The 23,644-nt window shown below is 42.3% G+C and overlaps 1 protein-coding gene across 1 annotated transcript; it reads right to left on the minus strand.

Moving 5' to 3' along the window:
• Window positions 1–6,408: 6,408 nt before the first annotated feature.
• LOC143768970 (uncharacterized) lies at window positions 6,409–21,809 on the minus strand. The gene is made up of 11 exons (XM_077257578.1): window positions 20,870–21,809; window positions 16,685–16,756; window positions 15,925–16,584; window positions 15,564–15,677; window positions 14,622–14,946; window positions 13,810–14,111; window positions 13,495–13,702; window positions 13,284–13,400; window positions 12,072–12,290; window positions 11,739–11,975; window positions 6,409–7,543 (listed from the first exon to the last, which is right to left on the minus strand). Exons 5-9 carry the CDS (start codon window positions 14,838–14,840, stop codon window positions 12,219–12,221), a joined length of 918 nt encoding a protein of 305 aa, XP_077113693.1. The 5' UTR covers window positions 14,841–14,946; window positions 15,564–15,677; window positions 15,925–16,584; window positions 16,685–16,756; window positions 20,870–21,809; the 3' UTR covers window positions 6,409–7,543; window positions 11,739–11,975; window positions 12,072–12,218.
• Between the last annotated feature and the right edge of the window lie 1,835 nt (window positions 21,810–23,644).

Consider the following 23,644-nt stretch of genomic DNA (forward strand, 5'->3'; position numbering starts at 1 on the left):
AGCTGTGCATTGCCGCAATGTGACAACAGAAGATACAGAACTTGATCGATCTTCTTGTTGCCCACTCCTATAAAAGATAAAAAAATTATGTGAACATGGAGATAAAAGCAACGCAGGCATTTATAGGGTTTGACCGATGCAAATAAACAGGGTGCCTCAGTCCCACAAAGTTTAAGGGGTGCAATTATAGTGGTAAGGGTTGTTTCCAGAATCCATACAAAACACCCCTAAGCACTTGAAAGATGGGCTACAGATTCCATCCCTACTGTTTGCTCCAATAACCTGCAGGTCACTAGGCCTGAAGCCTAGGAAACTGTAGTGGAGCAAAGGCAGCCACCATGTAAATACATCCTTGCATTCAGCTGGGTCTTGTTGCCCTGAATAGTGCCTGTGATACCGGAAATGTCAATGCTAAGTGTCATAGTGCTAACAGCGAAGCATGCCACATTTCATTATAACATGTCAAGCATAAGTGGATGAAGTATTAGGAAGTGGGCAGCCTGCATATTGCTGCATAATTGCCAACTTCCCTGAAAGCATTTTATAATGAGTGACATTCCTTGCACATCATACAACAGAACATTTGCTGACACACAGTGAAGCATATGTCATTAATAGTTTGTTGAATCAAAAACATCTGAGCAACAAACCAGTCGGGTTACCATAGAAGCAGATAGTGCAGACAATGAAATGCAATATGCATTCATCTTCTGTGCTTTTGCTTCTAGGCCTTAAAATCCCTGTTCATTGGTCACCTAATAGGCAGCAATGATTTGAGAAGGGCACTTGAGTAGCACCCTCAAGCACCTGTGGTACTTGGTCGAGTATATAGGGGCAGCCTGCTCAACCAAGTATCAAGTAGTTGTGTATGCACTCGCTAATCACTTTCTAGCACTTACAAGTCATACATATTGCATAAATTGTATCCTGACCTCTGTGTTTCTTCATTCTCCATTTCTAATTTGTAAGCATTCATGTCATGTATAAGCAGGGTGAGCATTGGGGGGGGGGGGGGGTTGAATTGTGCAAACAGGGTTCCACACTCCCACAAAGAATTTGAAGTTGTGTCACGGGGTTGTTTCAGGAGGCCGCATAAAACACCCCTAAGGACTTGGAAGGTGGCATAACAGAACCTGTGGATCCCATCCCCACTGAGAGCCATGGAATCCTGCACCCTATTCTTTGCGATTGTCAGACTCTCAGTCAATGAACCTTCACCATGGAAGTGACCCATCAAATTTGTTAGTGTTTTACACCTCAATCAATCAAAAGGCCAAGAATAACAGCACACATAAATTTTCTTGACATAAGTTAATGGTCAAAGATAGATAGATAGATAGATAGATAGATAGATAGATAGATAGATAGATAGATAGATAGATAGATAGATAGATAGATAGATTTTATATTGTGCTATTTGGTGAACTTTCAGGCATTGCACCTTCTTCCCCCTTGAAAGTGACCATGACATGTTTATAAAGTTTGAAAATGACCCCAGACTTTGATAAGCACTTACTAATATGCTGCAAATATGAATAATATGTATGTAAAAGATATTGTAATATTATATTATGGAAAGGACTTGTTGCAGTGCAGGATCACAAAACAGGGTGGAAAATCCATAGGTCCACCCAGGTCTTTAAAAAAGGTGACACTGTTTGCGATTACCATGGTATCTTAATGGGAGGAAAAGAAGGAGAGGAGATACAAAGAAAAATTACAGATGTGTCTTATGAATTCATTTGTAATACCACCTGAGGAAGGAGCCTTTGTGCTCTGAAAGCTTATATATATATATATATATATATATATATATATATATATATATATATATATATATATATATATCTTTTTTTCTGGTTAGCCAATAAAGGTGTCACTCCTAGAATACTAGGAATATTTACATGTATAAGGTTAATAAACTTTAAAAACCGCTTTAAATTTGCCATAAATTGCTGTGGTCTGTGTTGGGTATTTTAAAAGCAATCAATGACATAGAAACATGTAATTTATGTAGTAGAACTGAATGTTGGTATAAAAAAGGAGACACACTGCCCTGTTATTGTATTTCTTACCAGTGGCTGAGGGGAAAAGCAAATAAAAGCCATGCATTCACCTAACTACTTGTAGCTTGATTGAAATGCAAATAGGTTTCTAAAGACGCCAGACATCTATGGCACAGTAAATGTGTATTGTTTACAACAGTAGGGGGCTGCTACAATATGTAGGTGCCATACCTGCTGTGTAAGGCTCAACATGTCCTCTGTGGTGAAAAAAAATATGATTCAATGACAACTTCACTACAACTACAAGAATAAAGCATACAGATACAAGGCCTTTACAGCACATTTGTCCAACATGTTCTAATTATTTATCTTCTATAAATTGTTATATATATAGAGAGAGAGTGACAGCGAGAGAGAGGTTGACACCGTTGCATGTTCAGTATTTGTACACCAAGGGGTCCCTGAATGATTTCACCCCCATTCTCACTGCATAGCATTTATATATGCAGCATATTAGGACGTTTATTCAGTGGCCTTAGGTCTTGGTGTACAAGTACTGACTATATGAGATCATTGATAAGGCAATTAAATATAGTGAGTGAAACAAGAACTAGTGAAGGCACTAGCATAAACTATAAGAACTTTTTTATTTTATTAATTATGATTGGTAGGGTGGGATAGATTTGGGGGTTGGAGTATAAAAGACACTCTTGCAACTGACTTAAGGTTGGCTCTGGATATAAGACTTACAAGGACAGTGAAAGAACATACCTGGCCACAGTTGGTTTGTTCACTATTACAAATCCTCTGGTCTCCAGAAAGGGTACAACATTGTCCAAGGATCCAAGAGACATGATGTCTTGATAATCTAGGATGGTGCCTTTAGAAGCAATATTGACAAGGGTTTTCTTGGCCTGTTCCAAAACAGCTTTTATCGCCTCATCTGAGTTGAATTTCATGCACTTTCTGCGCAGATGTGTAGAGAGTATTTTTTCGGGACTGAGGCAGAATGGACATGTCATTGGAGTTCTATTGTGCCTGTTATATAAGAGGGTTAGAGTTTATTAATTAAAATAGACAGTTGTTTTTCATAGGACCACAAAGTGCATTCTCAAATTTAGCCACAAGACGTCCCAATAAATGACACTAACCCCCTATAAGTCATGTACTGTACATACCCTAGCATGGAGCTGGGTGCTTACCACATTTAATAAAACATCATATATGCTTTATGTAAAGAAACTTACACTTTAGAAGCAGGCTCCATGTCTGTAGCTTGAACTTGGTATCCCAAAGGTAAGCCTTTGAAAAAAAATATGAATTTATCTCCTCCGGCTGGCAATAGAAAGGCAGATGACTGAAATATCCAAGTCCAGTGACCAAAATAAGGCAAAACGATAGGAAAATAGCAAAACAAATTAAGAATTAATCAGTAGTTTGGTAGAGTTCTTAGCAGCAAAGCAACTAAGCACATATGAGCAAAAGACTCAATAGCAAATGTAGCTGCACAGGAGAGGTGGGAATCTTTTCAGTTATTGTCTTTCTTATCAGTAGGCAGGGCTTTATATTCCAAAGAGAGGCAGGCCTACACATTTCCTTAGAGGTCCTTTAGACAGACACATTGGCAGACGTGATGGTTAAGTGATAATAATATGACTTGTTGTACTTAATGCTGTTCTGCTCCCATTTACTAGACACTGGCACTGTTCCGGTTTAATATCACCCAACCTATTAAATCTTGATTTTTAGATACTCTATTTTTTGAATAGCTTTTGCTTACTAAACTGTATACGAACATGTGTGGTCATAAACAAATGAAACATGAAATAAATAACTTCAATTTGCTTTATTTTAGGTAGAAAAAGGTACATATTGAATAAAATAGAAAATACCAAAACAAGCAAACAAAAGCTATTTTGTAAAGAAAACAAGCAAACAAAATATATTTTGTATAAGGCTGTGTTCACACTACCGTATTTTCTTCCTCTGTTAACAAGCAGAAAATATGGCCATGCTGTCTGCCCTATGGACTTGTATGGGTCAGCAGCATGGGGCCGCAAAAATCGTGGCAAACATATGGCTCAACAAGAGCCGTATGTTCACCGTGCTGCAGCCGTGTGGCTGAGGAATCCTACAGACGTGCCGTGATAACTGTGCCCCGCAAAAAGAACGGACATGTCCTGGTCACACAGCTCTCACGGAGAGAATAGAGAATTCTCTTCATGACGAGCCGGCCATAGCTGCCATACAGACTAAGCTAACAGCCTGTCCACACAGGAAGAAAATACGGTAGTGTGAACGCAGCCATAAACAAATAAAAAATAATAAGAAAAACTTTTTTTTACTTGATAAAAAAGTTGAACTGGTTCACAGGGCTATACTTATGCATTCTTTCGCTTAGGCTGTGTACACACTGTAGTGAAATCCTAGTATTATGTATTAGGTTTTCACTGTTCCTGTAAAAATCTCTGCCGCAGGGCATACAGCTGTGATTTTTACAACTAATTACTGGCCGCATTTGGCGTTACTGGCCGTGAGATGCAAACAGAATGGTCAAGACCGTACTTTTTGCTGCCGTTGTCACGGCTTTGTCACGGCCGTACACATGTACGTATGGATAGTTTCTTGATGGGGAAAATTAATTCCCTGCTGCCAAGAATGCCCTGTGGCCATGTATTTCACTGGATCCGTGAAAACCTTATACATAATACTAGGTTTTCACTCTAGTGTGTACACAGCCTAAGCACAATAATGACACATATGTGCTTTACATCAATATTCTACACACCAAGAACATTTCAAATTTGAACAATTCAAAAAATATAATCTAATATATAATTGCCTAGAATACTACTTCCTGCAATTTGTGCCAACTTCCGTGGCTTTGTCCGGAGCTAATGTCCGGAGATAATGTTCGGAGCTAATGTCCGGAGCTAATGTCCGGAGCTAATGTCCGGAGATTAATTGCCTAGAATACTACTTCCTGCAATTTGTGCCAACTTCCGTGGCTTTGTCCGGAGCTAATGTCCGGAGCTAATGTCCGGAGCTAATGTCCGGAGATAAGTGACGTCACCAGTGTCCTACACCCAGGCAGAGCACAGGGGCCCCAGGCAGCATATGGGGCCCCAGGCAGAGCACAGTGGCCCCAGGCAGAGCACAGGGGCCCCAGGCAGCATATGGGGCCCCAGGCAGAGCACAGTGGTCCCAGGTAGAGCACAGGGGCCCCAGGCAGCCTATGGGGCCCCAGGCAGAGCACAGGGGCCCCAGGCAGCATATGGGGCCCCAGGCAGAGCACAGGGGCCCCAGGCAGCATATGGGGCCCCAGGCAGAGCACAGTGGCCCCAGGCAGAGCACAGGGGCCCCAGGCAGCATATGGGGCCCCAGGCAGAGCACAGTGGTCCCAGGCAGAGCACAGGGGCCCCAGGCAGCCTATGGGGCCCCAGGCAGAGCACAGTGGCCCCAGGCAGAACATGGGGCCCCAGGCAGAGCACAGGGGCCCCAGGCAGAGCACAGGGGCCCCAGGCAGCATATGGGGCCCCAGGCAGAGCACAGGGGCCCCAGGCAGCATATGGGGCCCCAGGCAGAGCACAGTGGCCCCAGGCAGAGCACAGGGGCCCCAGGCAGAACATGGGGCCCCAGGCAGAGCACAGGGGCCCCAGGCAGAGCACAGGGGCCCCAGGCAGCATATGGGGCCCCAGGCAAAGCACAGGGGCCCCAGGCAGCATATGGGGCCCCAGGCAGAGCACAGTGGCCCCAGGCAGAGCACAGTGGCCCCAGGCAGCATATGGGGCCCCAGGCAGAGCACAGTGGTCCCAGGCAGAGCACAGGGGCCCCAGGCAGCATATGGGGCCCCAGGCAGAGCACAGGGGCCCCAGGCAGCATATGGGGCCCCAGGCAGAGCACAGTGGCCCCAGGCAGAGCACAGGGGCCCCAGGCAGCATATGGGGCCCCAGGCAGAGCACAGGGGCCCCAGGCAGCCTATGGGGCCCCAGGCAGAGCACAGTGGCCCCAGGCAGAACATGGGGCCCCAGGCAGAGCACAGGGGCCCCAGGCAGAGCACAGGGGCCCCAGGCAGCATATGGGGCCCCAGGCAGAGCACAGGGGCCCCAGGCAGCATATGGGGCCCCAGGCAGAGCACAGTGGCCCCAGGCAGAGCACAGGGGCCCCAGGCAGAACATGGGGCCCTAGGCAGAGCACAGGGGCCCCAGGCAGAGCACAGGGGCCCCAGGCAGCATATGGGGCCCCAGGCAGAGCACAGGGGCCCCAGGCAGCATATGGGGCCCCAGGCAGAGCACAGTGGCCCCAGGCAGAGCACAGGGGCCCCAGGCAGCATATGGGGCCCCAGGCAGAGCACAGTGGTCCCAGGCAGAGCACAGGGGCCCCACGCAGCTTATGGGGCCCCAGGCAGAGCACAGATGTAAAATTACTGTGAAAATACCTGATGGGCACACAAGTATGCGCCAGTATGGGTACTAAGAGCTTTTCCACATAATAATGAAATATTTTAAAATGTCATAGAACATACCAATATACATAGTTATTGATACATATTATTTATTATTTACATTATTGTTCTTAAGCAAAGAACCGTTGTTGTGGCATTTGCCACAACACGCAAAGTTGTTGTCTGATGTCTTTCATCACTCCCCTCATAAGCATGTTCATGGATCCTGTGTAACTGTACCTTAAATAACAAGAATTGTCAAGAGCTGGTGAGTGCAGCCATTTTTTGTTCTTACTATTATTTATTAATTGTATTATTCTTACATTTGAATAAATAAAGTATATATGGATTCTAGACTCCCGATTCTTTAGAATCGGGCTGCCATCTAGTATAAAATAATAAAATACTGTCTGTGGTTTTTTAAGCAGCACATGAAGGCATCTAGATTAGCCAAAACTGGTAGTCCTTCTTGTATGGAAATAAAAAAGTTGATTTTTTTGGATCTGACAGGAATCTTTTCTTCTTCTGTTCATCTTTCTCAACATAAAAAGGTCCACATCCATTATATTTTTTATAAATATATGTCCTTATTTTTCATTATCCTGGTCATCTTTTCCTCCATTGAAGCAATATTTCTTTAACTCTTGGTATGTTGTTTTTCCATCCCTGGTTCCTGATGCATTTATTCACTTCCCCTTCTTCTGGTCTTATGCTCAACCAAGTATCAAGTAGTTGTGTATGCACTCGCTAATCACTTTATAGCACTTACAAGTCATACATATTGCATAAATTGTATCCTGACCTCTGTGTCTCTTCATTCTCCATTTCTTCACATTGTTCTTCCTCTACTTCAGCTGTACATTCTTCATATTCTTTTCCTTCCTCTCCATCAATCTGATTTTCTCCTGGGTCTTCTGGGGTTTCACTGACCTCAATTTCTTCTGTAGAGGACTGAGGAAACAGTGTCAAATCTCCCTCCAAATCCGCTTGGCCAGGTATGGCATCATCATGATCCTCAGCAGCATTAACTGTGCATTGTGGCAATGAGATGACAGAGGATGCAGACCTTGATGCATGTTCTTGTTGCACATTCCTATAAATTAGAGAAAAAAAACAGTTGTAAGCATGCATATATAAGCAGGGTGAGTATTTGGGGAGGTTGAATTGTGCAAACAGGGTTCCACACTCCGACAAAGAATGTGAAGTTGTGTCACCGGGTTGTTTCAGGAAGCCGCATAAAACACCCCTAAGGACTTGGAAGGTGGCATAAAAGAACCTGTGGATCCCATCCCCACTGAGAGCCATGGAATCCTGCACCTTAAGCCAGTCTCACACGTCCAGATAATTCCGGTACCGGAAAAAATCGGTACCGGAGTTATCCGTGTCCGTGTGTCCGTGAGCTCACGTAGGCCATCCGTGTGGCACACATGCGGCAGCCGTGTGCCGCCTGGGTACCACACGGACCGTGCAGGAGAGACAGCGCTAAAGTTTAGCGCTGTCCCCTGCATCGTGCTGAAGCCGCGATTCATATCTTCTGTGCAGCAGCGTTTGCTGTAAAGAAGATATGAATAATCCATTTTTTTAGTGGTATTTCGTGTTTAAAATAAAGCTCCATGTCCCCACCCCCTGTGCGCCCCCCCCGCTGTTCTGAAAATACTCACCCGCCTCCCTCGCAGTGTCCTGTCCTGGCCGCAGCTTCTCCTGTATGCGGTCACGTGGGGCCGCTCATTTACAGTAATGAATATGCGGCTCCACCCTTATGGGAGGTGGAGCCGCATATTCATGACTGTAATCGGCGGCCCCACGTGACCGCATACAGTAGAAGGTGCGGCCAGGACAGGAAGCAGCGACAGCCAACGAGGGAGCCGGGTGAGTATTTTCAGAACAGCGGGGGGGCGCAGAGGGGGTGGGGACATGGAGCTTTATTTTAAACACGAAATACCACTAAAAAAATGGATTATTCATACCTTCTTTACAGCAAACGCTGCTGCACAGAAGATATGAATCGCGGCTTCAGCACCATGTGGGGGGGACAGCGCTTACTGTAGCGCTGTCTCCTGCACGGCACACGGAGAACGTCCGTGTGCGGTACGTGTTTTACACGGACCCATTGACTTTAATGGGTCCGTGTAATACGTGCGCTCCCACGAACACTGACATGTCTCCGTGTTTGGCACATGGAGACACGGTCCGCAAAAAATCAATGACATCTGCACAGATGCATTGAATTTAATGTGTCTACGTGTGTCAGTGGCTCCGGTATGTGAGGAAACTGTCACCTCACGTACCGGAGCCACGGACGTGTGAAACCGGCCTTATTCTGTGGGATTGTCAGGCTCTCAGTCAATGAACCTTCACCATGGAAGTGACCCATCAAATTTGTTAGTGTTTTACACCTCAATCAATCAAAAGGCCAAGAATAACAGCACACAAATTTTCTTGACATAAGTTAATGGTCAAAGATAGATAGATAGATAGATTTTATATTGTGCTATTTGGTGAACTTTCAGGCATTGCACCTTCTTCCCCCTTGAAAGTGATCATGACATGTTTATAAAGTTTGAAAATGACCCCAGACTTTGATAAGCACTTACTAAGGCTAGTTTCACACTAGCGTTTACCTGATCTGCGGCAGGCTGCTAGCTCCGCCTACTTCTGCATGCGGCCCGCATGCGGCCTCCGTACCTATCTTTAACATTAGGTACGCAGGTCGTGCGGCTGTATGCGGATGCTGCCGCATGCGTTGTTTTGACGATGCGGAAAAAAAAAAATGCTACAGGCTGCGTCCTACGCTGGTCGCCGCATCGTCAAAATGACGCATGCAGCAGCATCCGCATACAGCCGCACGACCTGCGTACCTAATGTTAAAGTTAGGTACGGAGGCCGCATGCGGGCCGCATGGAGAAGTAGGCAGAGCTAGCGGCGGAGGTGCGGCCGAGGGCGGGGCTTCAAGGAGGAAGTCCGCAGCCTGCCGCAGATCAGGTAAACGCTAGTGTGAAACTAGCCTAATATGCTGAAAATATGAATACTATGTATGTAAACGTTATTGTAATAATATATTATGGAAAGGACTTGTTGCAGTGCAGGATCACAAAAAAGGGTGGAAAATCCATAGGTCCACCCAGGTCTTTAAAAAAGGTTAAAAGGAAAAGAAGGAGAGGAGATACAAAGAAAAATTACAGATGTGTCTTATGAACTCATTTGTAATACCGCCTGAGGAAGGAGCCTTTGTGCTCTGAAAGCTTATGTATGTGTATATATATATATATATATATATATATATATATATATATATATATATATATATATATCTTCTCTCTGGTTAGCCAATAAGGGTGTCACTCCTAGAATACTAGGAATATTTACATATATAAGGTTAATAAACTTTAAATACTGCTTTAAATTTGCCATAAATTGCTGTGGTCTGTGTTGGGTGTTTTAAAATCAATCAATGACATAGAAACATGTAATTTATGTAGTAGAACTGAACGTTGGTATAAAAAAGGAGACACACTGCCCTGTTATTGTATTTCTTACCAGTGGCTGAGGGGAAAAGCAAATAAAAGCCATGCATTCACCTAACTACTTGTAGCTTGATTGAAATGCAAATAGGTTTCTAAAGACGCCAGACATCTATGGCACAGTAAATGAGTATTGTTTACAACAGTAGGGGGCTGCTACAATATGTAGGTGCCATACCTGCTGTGTAAGGCTCAACATGTCCTCTGTGGTGAAAAAAAATGATTCAATGACTTCACTACAACTACATGAATAAGGGCTTGTTCACACTTTGCAGATTTTGCTGCGGATGTAAGGCTCAACATGTCCTCTGTGGTGAAAAAAAATGATTCAATGACTTCACTACAACTACATGAATAAGGGCTTGTTCACACTTTGCAGATTTTGCTGCGGATTTTTCCGCAGCGGATTTGGAAAAACCGCATTGCAAAACCGCTGCGGTTTTCACTGCGGATTTTCCTGCGGTTTCTTCTGCGGATTCCTCTGCGGGTTTTCAACAGCACTTTCCTATTGGTGCATGTTGAAAACCGCTGCGGAATCCGCAGAAAGAAGTGACATGCTCCTTTTTTTCCGCAGCAAATCCGTGCGGTTTTTAAAGGGATTTTCCGCAATGTGGGCACAGCGGTTTTTGTTTTCCATAGGGTAACATTGTACTGTACCCTGCATGGAAAACTGCTGCGGATCCGCAGCGGCAAATCCGCTGCGGATCCGCAGCAAAAACCGCAAAGTGTGAACATAGCCTAAAGCATACAGATAAAAGGCCTTTACAGCACATTTGTCCAACGTGTCCTAATTATTTATCTTCTATAAATTGTTATATATAGAGAGAGAGTGACAGCGAGAGAGAGGTTGACACCGTTGCATGTTCAGTATTTGTACACCAAGGGGTCCCTGAATGATTTCACCCCCATTCTCACTGCATAGCATTTATATATGCAGCATATTAGGACGTTTATTCAGTGGCCTTAGGTCTTGGTGTACAAGTACTGACTATATGAGATCACTGCACTGACTGTGAGTGCCGGCCGTAAAGTAAAAGCAGAGCACAGCGGTGACGTCACCGCTGTGCCCTGCTTTCCGGCCGGCCGGAGCTCACAGTCAGTGCGGGAAGCAGACGGCGAGGGACCTGACGGACACCGGAATGTGAGTATATACTGTTTGGTTTTTTTTACATTTACGATGGTAACCAGGGTAAACATCGGGTTACTAAGAGCGGCCCTGCGCTTAGTAACCCGATGTTTACCCTGGTTACAAGCGAACACATTGCTGGATCGGTGTCACACACACCGATCCAGCGATGACAGCGGGAGATCCAGCGACGAAATAAAGTTCCAAACGATCTGCTACGACGTACGATTCTCAGCAGGGTCCCTGATCGCTGCTGCGTGTCAGACACAGCGATATCGTATGGATATCGCTGGAACGTCACGGATCGTACCGTCGTAGCGGCCAAAGTGCCACTGTGAGACGGTACCCTTAGGTACACAGCTCAACAGTGTCACATAGGATAGGATTAGATACACAGCTCAGAAGAATGTATCATGCAGGACAGTTTTAGATACCCAGCTCAGCAGATAGTATAACACCGGATTGGAGTAAATACATGGCCCACAAGACAGTATCAAACAGGATAGGATTAGGTACACAGGTCAGCGGACAGTGTCTTTCAAGATTGGAATAGACACATGGTTCTGCATTAAAGGGTTAGATAGGATTATAAAATTGTGTGGGATTAGATACATGGCATAGCAACCATTTGAACATCTTACCGATAATATAGTCCACACGCATTCTGTGCTGTATTTTCCTCCACCGATCATAAATGTGTTGCCCATGCGTTTCACATGCTTCCCTACATTTTTTTAGTGATGGTGAGTCCTTCTCTAAAGTTAGAGGATATTTTATTTCAAATCTTTTAAATTCTTCTTCCTTGGAACTCAACAAAGCAGGAGGACAAGTAAGTGTCTTTATCTTTCTCATTCACATTATCCACTTCCATTGCAGCGCTGTAAAATATAAATGTTTTAGTAACAGATCACATAAAAATAGTCAACCTGATGCAACAAGGCTAGAGACAACCACATGACTATTCAGATACTTACGTTGATGTTGAAGCCTCCTCTTGAATTTTTCTGGTCAAGTTTGATTCTCTGATCAGCATGTCCATTGTGTTTTCCCGATAAACACGCTCCGCAGTACTGTTGCTATGTGCCAGATACTTTGAAAAGTGATCTTTATCAGTGCTCTCTTTACAATTTGCAGCGACAAATGTTTCTGCCATCCGTCTCGCTAGCTAGCTGGTTACTGGCTTCAATCCAAATCTGTATAATAAAAGAAAATTAAGTTCATCATTTTATTATGATCATGTAGACTTATTAACTAATAGTTTCTATTTGAAAAGACATACTTGGTATGAAGTCTTGCAATATCATTTGAAACATTGTAGATTTTTTCTCCCGTTGATGAAATAAAAAATCTGTTATTTTTGTTGTTTGGCTTTAAGGGTACTGTCACACTCTGCAACTTTCCAACGATCACGACCAGCGATACGACCTGGCCGTGATCGTTGGAAAGTCGTTGTGTGGTCGCTGGAGAGCTGTCACACAGACCGCTCTCCAGCGACCAACGATGCCGAAGGCCCCGGGTAACTAGGGTAAACATCGGGTTACTAAGCGCAGGGCCGCGCTTAGTAACCCGATGTTTACCCTGGTTACCAGCGTAAAAGTAAAAAAAAAAAAACGTACATACTCACATTCCGGTGTCCTTCAGGTCCCTTGCCGTCTGCTTCCCGCTCTGACTGAGTGCCGCCGGGAGTCAGTCAGAGCGGAAAGCAGACGGCAAGGGACCTGAAGGACACCGGAATGTGAGTATGTACGGTTTGTTTTTTTTTTACTTTTACGCTGGTAACCAGGGTAAACATCGGGTTACTAAGCGCGGCCCTGCGCTTAGTAACCCGATGTTTACCCTGGTTACAAGCGAACGCATCGCTGGATCGCTGTCACACACAACGATCCAGCGATGACAGCGGGAGATCCAGCGACAAAATAAAGTTCCAAACGATCTGCTATGACGTACGATTCTCAGCAGGGTCCCTGATCGCTGCTGCGTGTCAGACACAGCGATATCGTATGGATATCGCTGGAACGTCACAGATCGTACCGTCGTAGCGATCAAAGTGAATGTGGGCCTCACTTTTTCAAAGTAGATATCAAACCACTGGAATAGAAAATAAAAAAAATAAAAAATAAAATAACGAACGACAGAGAGAGGGGGGCACAGAGAGAGAAAGGCATACAGAGCTGTAATATACTTACGCTTTCCTCTTCTTTAGTTAAAATTACTGTTGGAACCTGATTTGCCGCTGTCTTGTGCTCATACACAGTAATACCTACATGATCTGATTTAGGTATTCTATCTTTCCACTCATCGACCTGTAAGATCAAAAAAATAACATACATTAATCTAAAAAACACAACCCTACATTACTCATTTACATAAAGCAATACAAAACTTAAAGCTATTGACCTTCATATGCTGAACAACACCAGGTCTCTGCAGCTTTCTGACAATGATAAGCGCTTCCAAATACTGAAGAATTGTCAATTTTTCGTCCACATGTAGATTTTCCCCTTCTTTTGCCAGCCTTAAGACTTGCATAAAAGTAGGTTTTGCAACTAACAGGATGTTTTCTAGCTGGTTTGGTGTCCGAGTTCCATCTCTCAAACATTTCTGTCTGTGAAAAGAAATATGAATGAGAACAGATATTGAATGAATGAATGAATGAATGAATGAATGAAAACTTAATTAAAAAACGTGTTTTAGACCAGTTTTTTTACTTACTTCTTTGCGACATTTTCTTTAGATATTCCTTTGCTGATCCTCTTTTGGAACACACCCAGTTGATCAACGAAGATACAAAGTGCATCATACACCTTCTTGTCTTTGTGTATGAGATCAGTGGAGTTTTTCATATAATCAAGAAACCGCTTCAAACTTTTTAGATAATTGAAGACAGTCTGATGAGTGTTGCCAATTTCCAGAAGCTTTGAAAAATATTCATTAGTCTTATGGATGTTAAAAACAAATTCCATTGGTGGCTTATCATTGTCCATAAAATACAGGAAACGAGCAACATTCTCGGCCTGAAAATGATAATGTAAAATATAATTAATAATAATGAAACCATGGCTTAAAGGCCCCAATGCAAAGTATGGTCACCCCATCATAATTTACTGATATGTGTTACATACTGACTAGCTGTACTGCAGTATACAGGAGTGGAGGGTAATCATTGCTACCCCTATATACTGCAGTGCATTCAGTCCATGTATACCAATGATGATCATGGATATACACTGACTAGCTGCACTGCAATATGTAGGGGTGAAGACTCTGAAGAGTGATCTGTGATACCCCAATATGTGGCAGTACAACCAGTTCATATATAAATGATTACCATGAATATACACTGACTAGCTGCACTGCAGTATATAAGGGTGGAGAGTAATAGGTTATACCTCTATATATGGCAGTACAACCAGTCTGTGTATATCCATGGTGATCCCAGATATAAAATACCTGGCTGTCCTGCAGTATATAGGGGTGGGGTATTATTGGTGCCATCTTATTTGTATGAAAACTAGTTTTCTTACCTCCTGTTTGTGCCGTTGGACGGATAGGGTATTTGAAAGGTAGTTTACAAAGCCGGAAAGAAGTTCTGTCTTCAGGGAGTACTTCATATACATGTTAGAATCTGCCATTTTTTTCCTCAAGGGGTTGCTCCATAAAATCTTGGGTTCACTTGCTTTTGTCTCCAATGATGAATTTTCTTTTTCTTCTTCCTCTTCTTTAGGTTCACATTCAGATGCCATTCCTGTTTCTTCAATTATTTTTTCATAAGTGTCTTTTTGATCCGAATCAATTATCCTGATAACATCTTCCTCTTGATTTGTAATACCAGTATTGCATGTTTGTGGGCTGTCCCAGAATAAGAAACAAGTTAAAGGTACATTTAAAACAAATGCATAAAAGATGTCTGTCTGCATCAGTTATGCACATCTTTACATTTTTCCTATGTATGTATGATTTGATACGAAAATGAAAGTTCTGCAGATACTACTTTTTACACTTTAAAAGGAACCTGTCATCATGAAAATGCAATGTAATATATCAAAAAAAGTTTCTGAAGAGGGAAGGGATTAATATAGTTCAGGGGTGGGGAACCCTCGCCCTCCAGCTGTGGGAGAACTACAATTCCCAGCATGTCTCAACTGCTGTAAGTTGCTAGGGCATGCTGGGAGTTGTAGTTTTATAACAGCTGGAAGACCAAGGTTCCCCACTCCTGATATAGATAGATGGGAACTTAAAATGGGAAAAAAACTAAAAAGAATTTAAAAAATTGTATTTGTCCATTCACCTCTACCCCATTTTAACATTATGTTTAATAAACCTTGATGTCCTTTGGATAGGAGCGCCTATGTGTTTTATACTGAACTTTGTATTCAGACATTTGTAAAAGACCATAACCATTTCTATTTCTATGTACACACAAATCTATTTGTAGATATGAATCTTGGAGATAGAATGTTACTTACTATTTCTTCTTACATCCAGGGTTAATTTGTTCTCTTCATGGAACATCTTCTTGACCAACAGTCTGTTCTCTTTCCAGGATGCTTGATTCTTCTGTGCTTTTGAAACCGTTATTCCTGAAATGACGAAATGCACAAATTATTATTAATCATTTTTTTTTACTTGTTATAAAAGGGAAACATTATAGATTCTATATGACAAACCTTATTATCATTATTATTATTTATTTATATAGCACCATTGATTCCATGGTGCTGTACATGAGAAGGGGTTACATACAGGTTACAGATATCACTTACAGTAAGCAAACGAACAATTACAGACTGATACAGAGGGGTGAGGACCCTGCCCTTGCAGGCTTACATTCTGCAGGATTATGGTTAAGGAGACAGTAGGTTGGGGGTTGCAGGAGCTCCGGTGTTGGTGAGGCGGTAGCTTCGGTGGTGATGAGAAGGCAGCGGGGTCAGTGCAGGCTGCAGGCTTTCCTGAAGAGGTGAGTTTTCAGGTTCCGTCTGAAGGATCCGAATGTGGTTGATAGTCGGACGTGTTGGGGCAGAGAGTTCCAGAGGATGGGGGATATTCGGGAGAAGTCTTGGAGGCGATTGGATGAGGAGCGAATAAGTGTGGAGGAGAGAAGGAGGTCTTGGGAGGACCGGAGATTATGTGAGGGAAGATATCGGGAGATTAGTTCAGAGATATATGGAGGAGACAGGTTATGGATGGCTTTGTATGGCTTTGCCAAACCTTGGCACAAGAGGCTTATTGTAGATTACAAATCCACGTCCCTCAAGGAAATTAAGGACACTATTCAGACATTTCCCATCACACACCAGGTTGGAAACCTCTCTGTAGTCAATGGCAATTCCTTTGGAAGCTACGGCTACCAAGTTGTTTTTTGCTTTAGCAAGTGTTGCCTTTATTTCATCTTCACTGCGGTACTTCATGCATTTCCTGCGCAAGTGAGTAGACAGGATATTATCTGTTTTGAAACAGACAGGGCAGGTCTTTGGAGTCCTATTGTGCCTGTTTAAAAATAAATAAATAAGAAAGGAATTTCAACTACTTAGAAAGAATTCTGCATGACATTGATAAGCAAAGAATTATGAGAAATCAATATACTTACACTGTTGATTCCATATCTGTTTCCGATGTGTCTAGAGTTGAGTAAAGCTTTCAAAAAACTGCTGGAGTCAACCTACAAGAGGACAAAAAAACTGAAAAATTAGCAGAGACCAGTATCAGAAAGAGCTGAGAGTCAGATTTCCAAAAGTGATCTGAAAAAGTGTTCTCAGAACCTGACTTACATACAGAAAGTGGCCATACCTTGACCAATGAGACTGCTCCCTTAAAAGTCTTTTAATAAAAAAATGTAAATGTTTCACTATCATGTGACTCATCATCAGTGGGGTGCACGAATGCCCTGATTTCATACCTGATGTGTATGGCTCCAATTATAGTGTCAGTGGGCTCACAATCTGAATGGGGCAGGTGGTGATACAGCTGGGGGGTAAATAAAGGTGTTTAGTGGACTAGAGCAGTTGAGTGCTTCAATGGCCTAGTTTCACACCTGTTATGAATGACTCTGATGCCAGAGTGTCTGGGTGTGTCCTTAGCAGTTAAATAAATGTTAATTAATGAAGCGCAAGTTAAAAGAAGTGGTGGTGTAAATGCTGGCCAGTATTTGTCTATGAGTGTGAAAAGCAAATAAAAGTTTGAAATCCAAATGTTACATTTGAATTGTGCTACTGTTGCAATGCTCACGTGTGTCAAAAGTACATTGTATGGCTGGCTCCGGCCTACCCTCTTTGATATATGTGTCTGTTTCAAAATAAAATACCATGACACCTCAGTCACTACAACTGTATATAAAGCATACAGATTCCAGGCTCACAGTTCAGTCTTGACCAAGATTTGAGCTGTACAGACCAACATCACCGATTTACTGTAGAGCAATGTCTTCCATCAAGAAAGAGAGTCATAGCCTGCTCATCTGCAAGATCTGCATGAAGCATCAAGAGAAGATGTCAGTGCATCTTCGCAGAGTTTGCATGAAAAGAGCGACCGATGCTGAGATCACTGAAGCTGTGATAGAAGCAAGGCAAAACATGCAAAAACTGCTGGCATCTTTGAGTATTGTTTCATATCAGGATCTGAATTTCAGAAAAAGTCGCTTTTCTGACCCTCAGGAGTTCTTTGCAGACTTTTTGAAGAGTCGTGGTTGCATCATTCCTGATAAACCATCTACAAGGTACTGTATATATACAGTTAGGTCCATATATATTTGGACAGAGACAACATTTTTCTCATTTTGGTTATAGACATTACCACAATTTAATTTTAAACAAAACAATTCAGATGCAGTTGAAGATCAGACTTTTAGCTTTCATTTGAGGGTATCCACATTAAAATTGGATGAAGAGTTTAGGAGTTTCAGCTCCTTAACCTGTGCCACCCTGTTTTTTAAAGGGACCAAAAGTAATTGGACACTTGACTCCAAGGCTATTTCATGGACAGGTGTGGGCAATCCCTTCATTATGTCATTCTCAACTAAGCTGATAAAAGGCCTGGAGTTGATTTGAGGTGTGGTGCTTGCATTTGGAAGGTTTTCCTATGAAGTAAACATGCGGTCAAAAGTGCTCTCCATGAAGGTGAAACAAGCCATTCAAGCTGTGAAAACAGAGAAAAAACCCATCCGAGAAATTGCTACAATATTAGGAGTGGCAAAATGTACAGTTTGGTACATCCTGAGAAGGAAAGAAAGCACTGGTGATCTCATCAATGCAAAAAGACCTGGGCGCCCACGGAAGACAACAGTGGTGGGTGATCGCAGAATAATCTCCATGGTGAAGAGAAACCCCTTCACAACAGCCAACCAAGTGACCAACACTCTCCCGGAGGTCGGCGTATCAATATCCAAATCTATCATAAAGAGAAGACTGCATGAAAGTAAATACAGAGGGTTCACTGCACGGTGCAAGCCACTCATAAGTGTCAAGAATAAAAAGGCTAGACTGGACTTTGCTAAAAAACATCTAAAAAAGCCAGCACAGTTCTGGAAGAACATTCTTTGGACAGATGAAACCAAGATCAACCTCTACCAGAATGATGGAAAGAGAAATGTATGGCGAAGGCGTGGTACAGCTCATGATCCAAAGCATACCACATCATCTGTAAAACACGGCAGAGGCAGTGTGATGGCTTGGGCATGCATGGCTGCCAGTGGCACTGGGTCACTAGTGTTTATTGATGATGTGACACAGGACAGAAGCAGCCAAATGAATTCTGAGGTATTCAGAGCCATACTGTGTGCTCAGATCCAGCCAAATGCAGCAAAACTGATTGGTCGTCGTTTCATACTACAGATGGACAATGACCCAAAACATGAAGCCAAAGCAACCCAGGAGTCTATTAAAGCAAAGAAGTGGAATATTCTTGAATGGCCAAGTCAGTCACCTGATCTCAACCCAATTGAGCATGCATTTCACTTGTTAAAGACTAAACTTCAGACAGAAAGGCCCACAAACAGCAACTGAAAACCACCGCAGTGAAGGCCTGGCAGAGCATCAAAAAGGAGGAAACACAGCGTCTGGTGATGTCCATGAGTTCAAGACTTCAGGCAGTCATTGCCAACAAAGGGTTTTCAACCAAGTACTAGAAATGAACATTTTATTTAAAATTATTGAATCTGTCCAATTACTTTTGGTCCCTTTAAAAACAGGGTGGCACATGTTAAGGAGCTGAAACTCCTAAACCCTTCATCCAATTTTAATGTGGATACCCTCAAATGAAAGCTGAAAGTCTGAACTTCAACTGCATCTGAATTGTTTTGTTTAAAATTCATTGTGGTAATGTCTATAACCAAAATGAGAAAAATGTTGTCTCTGTCCAAATATATATGGACCTCACTGTATATATATATATATATATATATATATATATTTCTGTAGATCTATATCTTTATCTATAATCTAACAGTAGCATGTGCACTAACCTTTCACTTTCTTTTGATTTCAGGACAAGTTTCCCTCTGTGTAAGAAACTTTTTCAAGCTGGTTTTCACAACAAATATGACATTGATTTGCCAGTGTTGATCTCCTTTAAACAGTACTTGGAGAAGAACTTTTCTGAGTTATGCATTAGGCAAATGGTAAGTAGGATTTGAATTGTTCTCTATGATGCATGCATTTTATGACTATTCCTTGAATGTGCAATGCAGAAACTGACATCTTGTGTATATTTTAGGTGGAAAATGTTTCCAGGTATCTATATTTCATGAACCCAGATGGCATCTCCCTAGAATTTATGAATGACTTAGAAAATACAAAGAGGTTTGTCAGCACCCTCTTAAGTCTGAAGACATGCACAGTGAAAAAGTACTTTACGCACATTCAACATTTTGTCAAATTTGCTATTTCTGAAGACTTTCCCAATGACATAGGTGATGACAGAAAGCAGGCTGCTGACAATTTTCTGGCAAGCCTAATAGAAATTAATAAGGAAATGATCCCAAAAGATGAGAAGGACAAGAAAAAGCAGTAAGTATCTCTAAGTATACTAGACGATTATGAATAAATGTGTTTATGGCCATATAAAATATAAACATCATCATAACTGCCTTCTCTCATTCTCAGGTTTCTTACACCCAAAGACAGTCGAAAGGTTCTTATTTCAGAAAAAGCCACTTTGGACGGTTTATTCACAAAGGCAGAATTGGGCGAGGAGTTGGACACTAAAGAAAAGATGCTTGCTTGTTTGTACCTTGAAGCCTTGTTGATGTTGAAACATCTTAAAAAAACATCCATCATCCAAAATCTGACAGTAAGTTTTAATTGTTAGTTCAGCTCATAGACTAATGCCTCAATAACTTTTTGTGTTTGTCTTATCCCAGACAATGTTTTTCACATTGTTGGAAAAGTTTTTCATTTGTGCATTTCTACATTGCATTTGTATTACTTTGTGTTATATAGAGTGGTTGATATTCCAGTTTAAAAGGGTTGCCCAAAATTTAAAAAAGCAGGGCTGCTTTATTACTGAACTACACCTGTCCATAGGTAAAGTGTGTTACGGTAGCTGATCTCCATCATAGTGATGCAGCTCATTTGAAATATCACTTCTAGCCTATGAACAGGTATTAAACTGTTTTTCTGTTTCTCTTTTCCCAGACAACCTCTTTTATAAAGTTTGAAAATATTGCAAATGTGCTATCTTACATTTTATTGGTATTGCTATGTATTACATTATGTATTATGTTAATAATTTGTGAAATATTATTATGGTAATTATTTCAGCTCATCGACTAATGACAGACCTGTTAAACCTCATTAACTTTATTTCTCTTTCAGGTAAAGGAGTGGCTTGAAAGGAACTTCTCCCACTTTCAAAAGCAGAAGGTGGCTATTATCTCTTCTGATGAGACCATCATCGTGCTAGAAGAAGAGGAAGGGTATGTGCACACGTCCGGATTTCTTGCAGAAATTTCCTGAAGAAAACCGGAAATTTTCTGCATGAAATCCGCATTTTTTTTTTTTGCGTTTTTTTTCCGTTTTTTTTCGCGTTTTTTTAGCATTCTGCAAGCGTAATTAGCTTGCAGAATGCTAAAGTTTTCCAAGCGATCTGTAGCATCGCTTGGAAAACTGACTGACAGGTTGGTCACACTTGTCAAACATAGCGTTTGACAAGTGTGACCATCTTTTTACTATAGATGCTGCTTATGCAGCATCTATAGTAAAAGATAGAATGTTTAAAAATAATAAAAAAAATGGTTATACTCACCTGCAGGCGTCCGTTCCTATAGATGCCGGTGTGGTTCAGGACCTTCCATGACGTCGCGGTCACATGACCGGTCTCGACCAATCACAAGACCGTGACGTCATCGCAGGTCCTTCACCGCACACCAGCTATAGAAACCGAAGCGGCAGCATGCAGCGGAGAGGCGGGAAGACATCGAAGGTGAGTATAGGACTATTTTTTATTTTAATTCTTTTTTTTTTACCAATTATATGGTGCCCAGTCCGTGGAGGAGAGTCTCCTCTCCTCCACCCTGGGTACCAACCGCACACAATCTGCTTACTTCCCGCATGGTGTGCACAGCCCCGTGCGGGAAGTAAGCAGATCAATGCACTCCTAGGTGTGCGGAATCCCCTGCAATTCCGCATTTTAATGAACATGTTGCTTTTTTTTCCGCGATGCGATTTTTTCGCAGAAAAAAAGGCTACATTTGCACAAAAAATGCGGAATACACTGAAAATAATGGGAGGCATAAGTTAGCGTTTTTTTCGCGTTTTTATCACGTTTTTATAGCGAAAAAACGCAAAAAAAACGTGAAAAATACTGAACGTGTGCACATGGCCGAAGAGATTGTAAGCATTAAGTCATCTACAGTCAATGTGTTGCATGTTTCTATTTTATTAATTGCCAAGCAAGTCAATAATGCAATGTTTTCCTTTAACAGCTCTTCAACTTTTACTTTGATGTACAATAACAAATTGTATTGTGGTACCGTGTTAGCCAGAAAAATCGACGTGAATACTTTTCTGCCCAATGATGACAGAAGTATTCTAGGAGTGATACCTTTATTGGCTAACCAGAAAATAATATGTTTGTAAGCTTTCAGAGCACAGTGGCTCCTTCTTCAGGCAAGATTACAATAGATTAATAACTTCCTGAGAAGTGCTTCCCTGAGACCCGCGGAGCAACGCGATGTGATCGCGTAGCTCCGATGGTCTCTTACCTCCTCCTCGCTGCAGCAGGCCCGGATCCAAGATGGCCGCGGCATCCGGGTCCTGCAGGGAGGTGGCTTCACAGCGCCTGCTCAGAGCAGGCGTCGGGAAGCCTCCAGGAGCTGTGCACGTCAGATCGCCGATCTGACACCGTGCACAACAAAGTGTCAGATCGGCGATCTTACACTATAACATGATGCCCCCCGGGGCAATGTTATAGTATAAAAAAATATATATTCACATGTGTAAAAAAAAAAAAATTAAAAACAATCCCCCCCCAAAAATAATAATAAAAATATATATATTGTTCCTATAAATACATTTCGTTATCTAAATTAAAAAAAACAAACAATAAAAGTACACATATTTAGTATCGCCGCGTCCGTAACGACCCGACCTATAAAACTGTCCCACTAGTTAACCCCTTCAGTGAACACCGTAAAAAAAACAAAACAAAAACACGATGCGAAAAACAATGCTTTATTATCATACCGCCGAACAAAATGTGGAATAACACGCGATCAAAAAGACGGATATAAGTAACCATGGTACCGCTGAAAATGTCATCTTGTCCCGCAAAAAACGAGCCACCATACAGCGTCATCAAAGAAAAAATATAAAAGTTATAGTCCTCAGAATAAAGCGATGCAAAAATAATTATTTTTTTCTATAAAATAGTTTTTATCATATAAAAGCACCAAAACATTAAAAAAATTATATAAATGAGGTATCGCTGTAATCGTACTGACCCGAAGAATAAATCTGCTTTATCCATTTTACCAAACGCGGAACGGTATAAACGCCTCCCCCAAAATAAATTAATGAATAGCTGGTTTTTGGTCATTCTGCCTCACAAAAATCAGAATAAAAAGCGATCAAAAAATGTCACGTGCCTGAAAATGTCACCAATAAAAACGTCAACTCGTCCCACAAGAAAAAAGACCTCACATGACTCTGTGGACCAAAATATGGAAAAATTATAGCTCTCAAAATGTGGTAACGCAAAAAAAAATTTTTGCAATAAAAAGCGTCTTTCAGTGTGTGATGGCTGCCAATCATAAAAATACGCTAAAAAACCCGCTGTAAAAGTAAATCAAACCCCCCTTCATCACCCCCTTAGTTAGGCTACTTTCACACTAGCGTCGGGCTCGGCCCGTCGCCGTGCGTCAGGCCGAGGTCCCCGACGCTAGCGTTGTCCCCGCCGCACAACGGGGGCAGCGGATGCATTTTTCCAGCGCATCCGCTGCCCCATTGTGAGGTGCGGGGAAGTGCGGAGAGGTGGGGGCGGAGTTCCGGCCGCGCATGCGCGGTCGGAAAAAGCGGACCGTCGGGAGCAAAAAACGTTACATGTAACGTTTTTTGCT

The sequence above is a fragment of the Ranitomeya variabilis genome, chromosome 4 (genome assembly GCF_051348905.1).
Source record: "Ranitomeya variabilis isolate aRanVar5 chromosome 4, aRanVar5.hap1, whole genome shotgun sequence".
In the NCBI taxonomy this organism is placed as follows: domain Eukaryota; kingdom Metazoa; phylum Chordata; class Amphibia; order Anura; family Dendrobatidae; genus Ranitomeya; species Ranitomeya variabilis.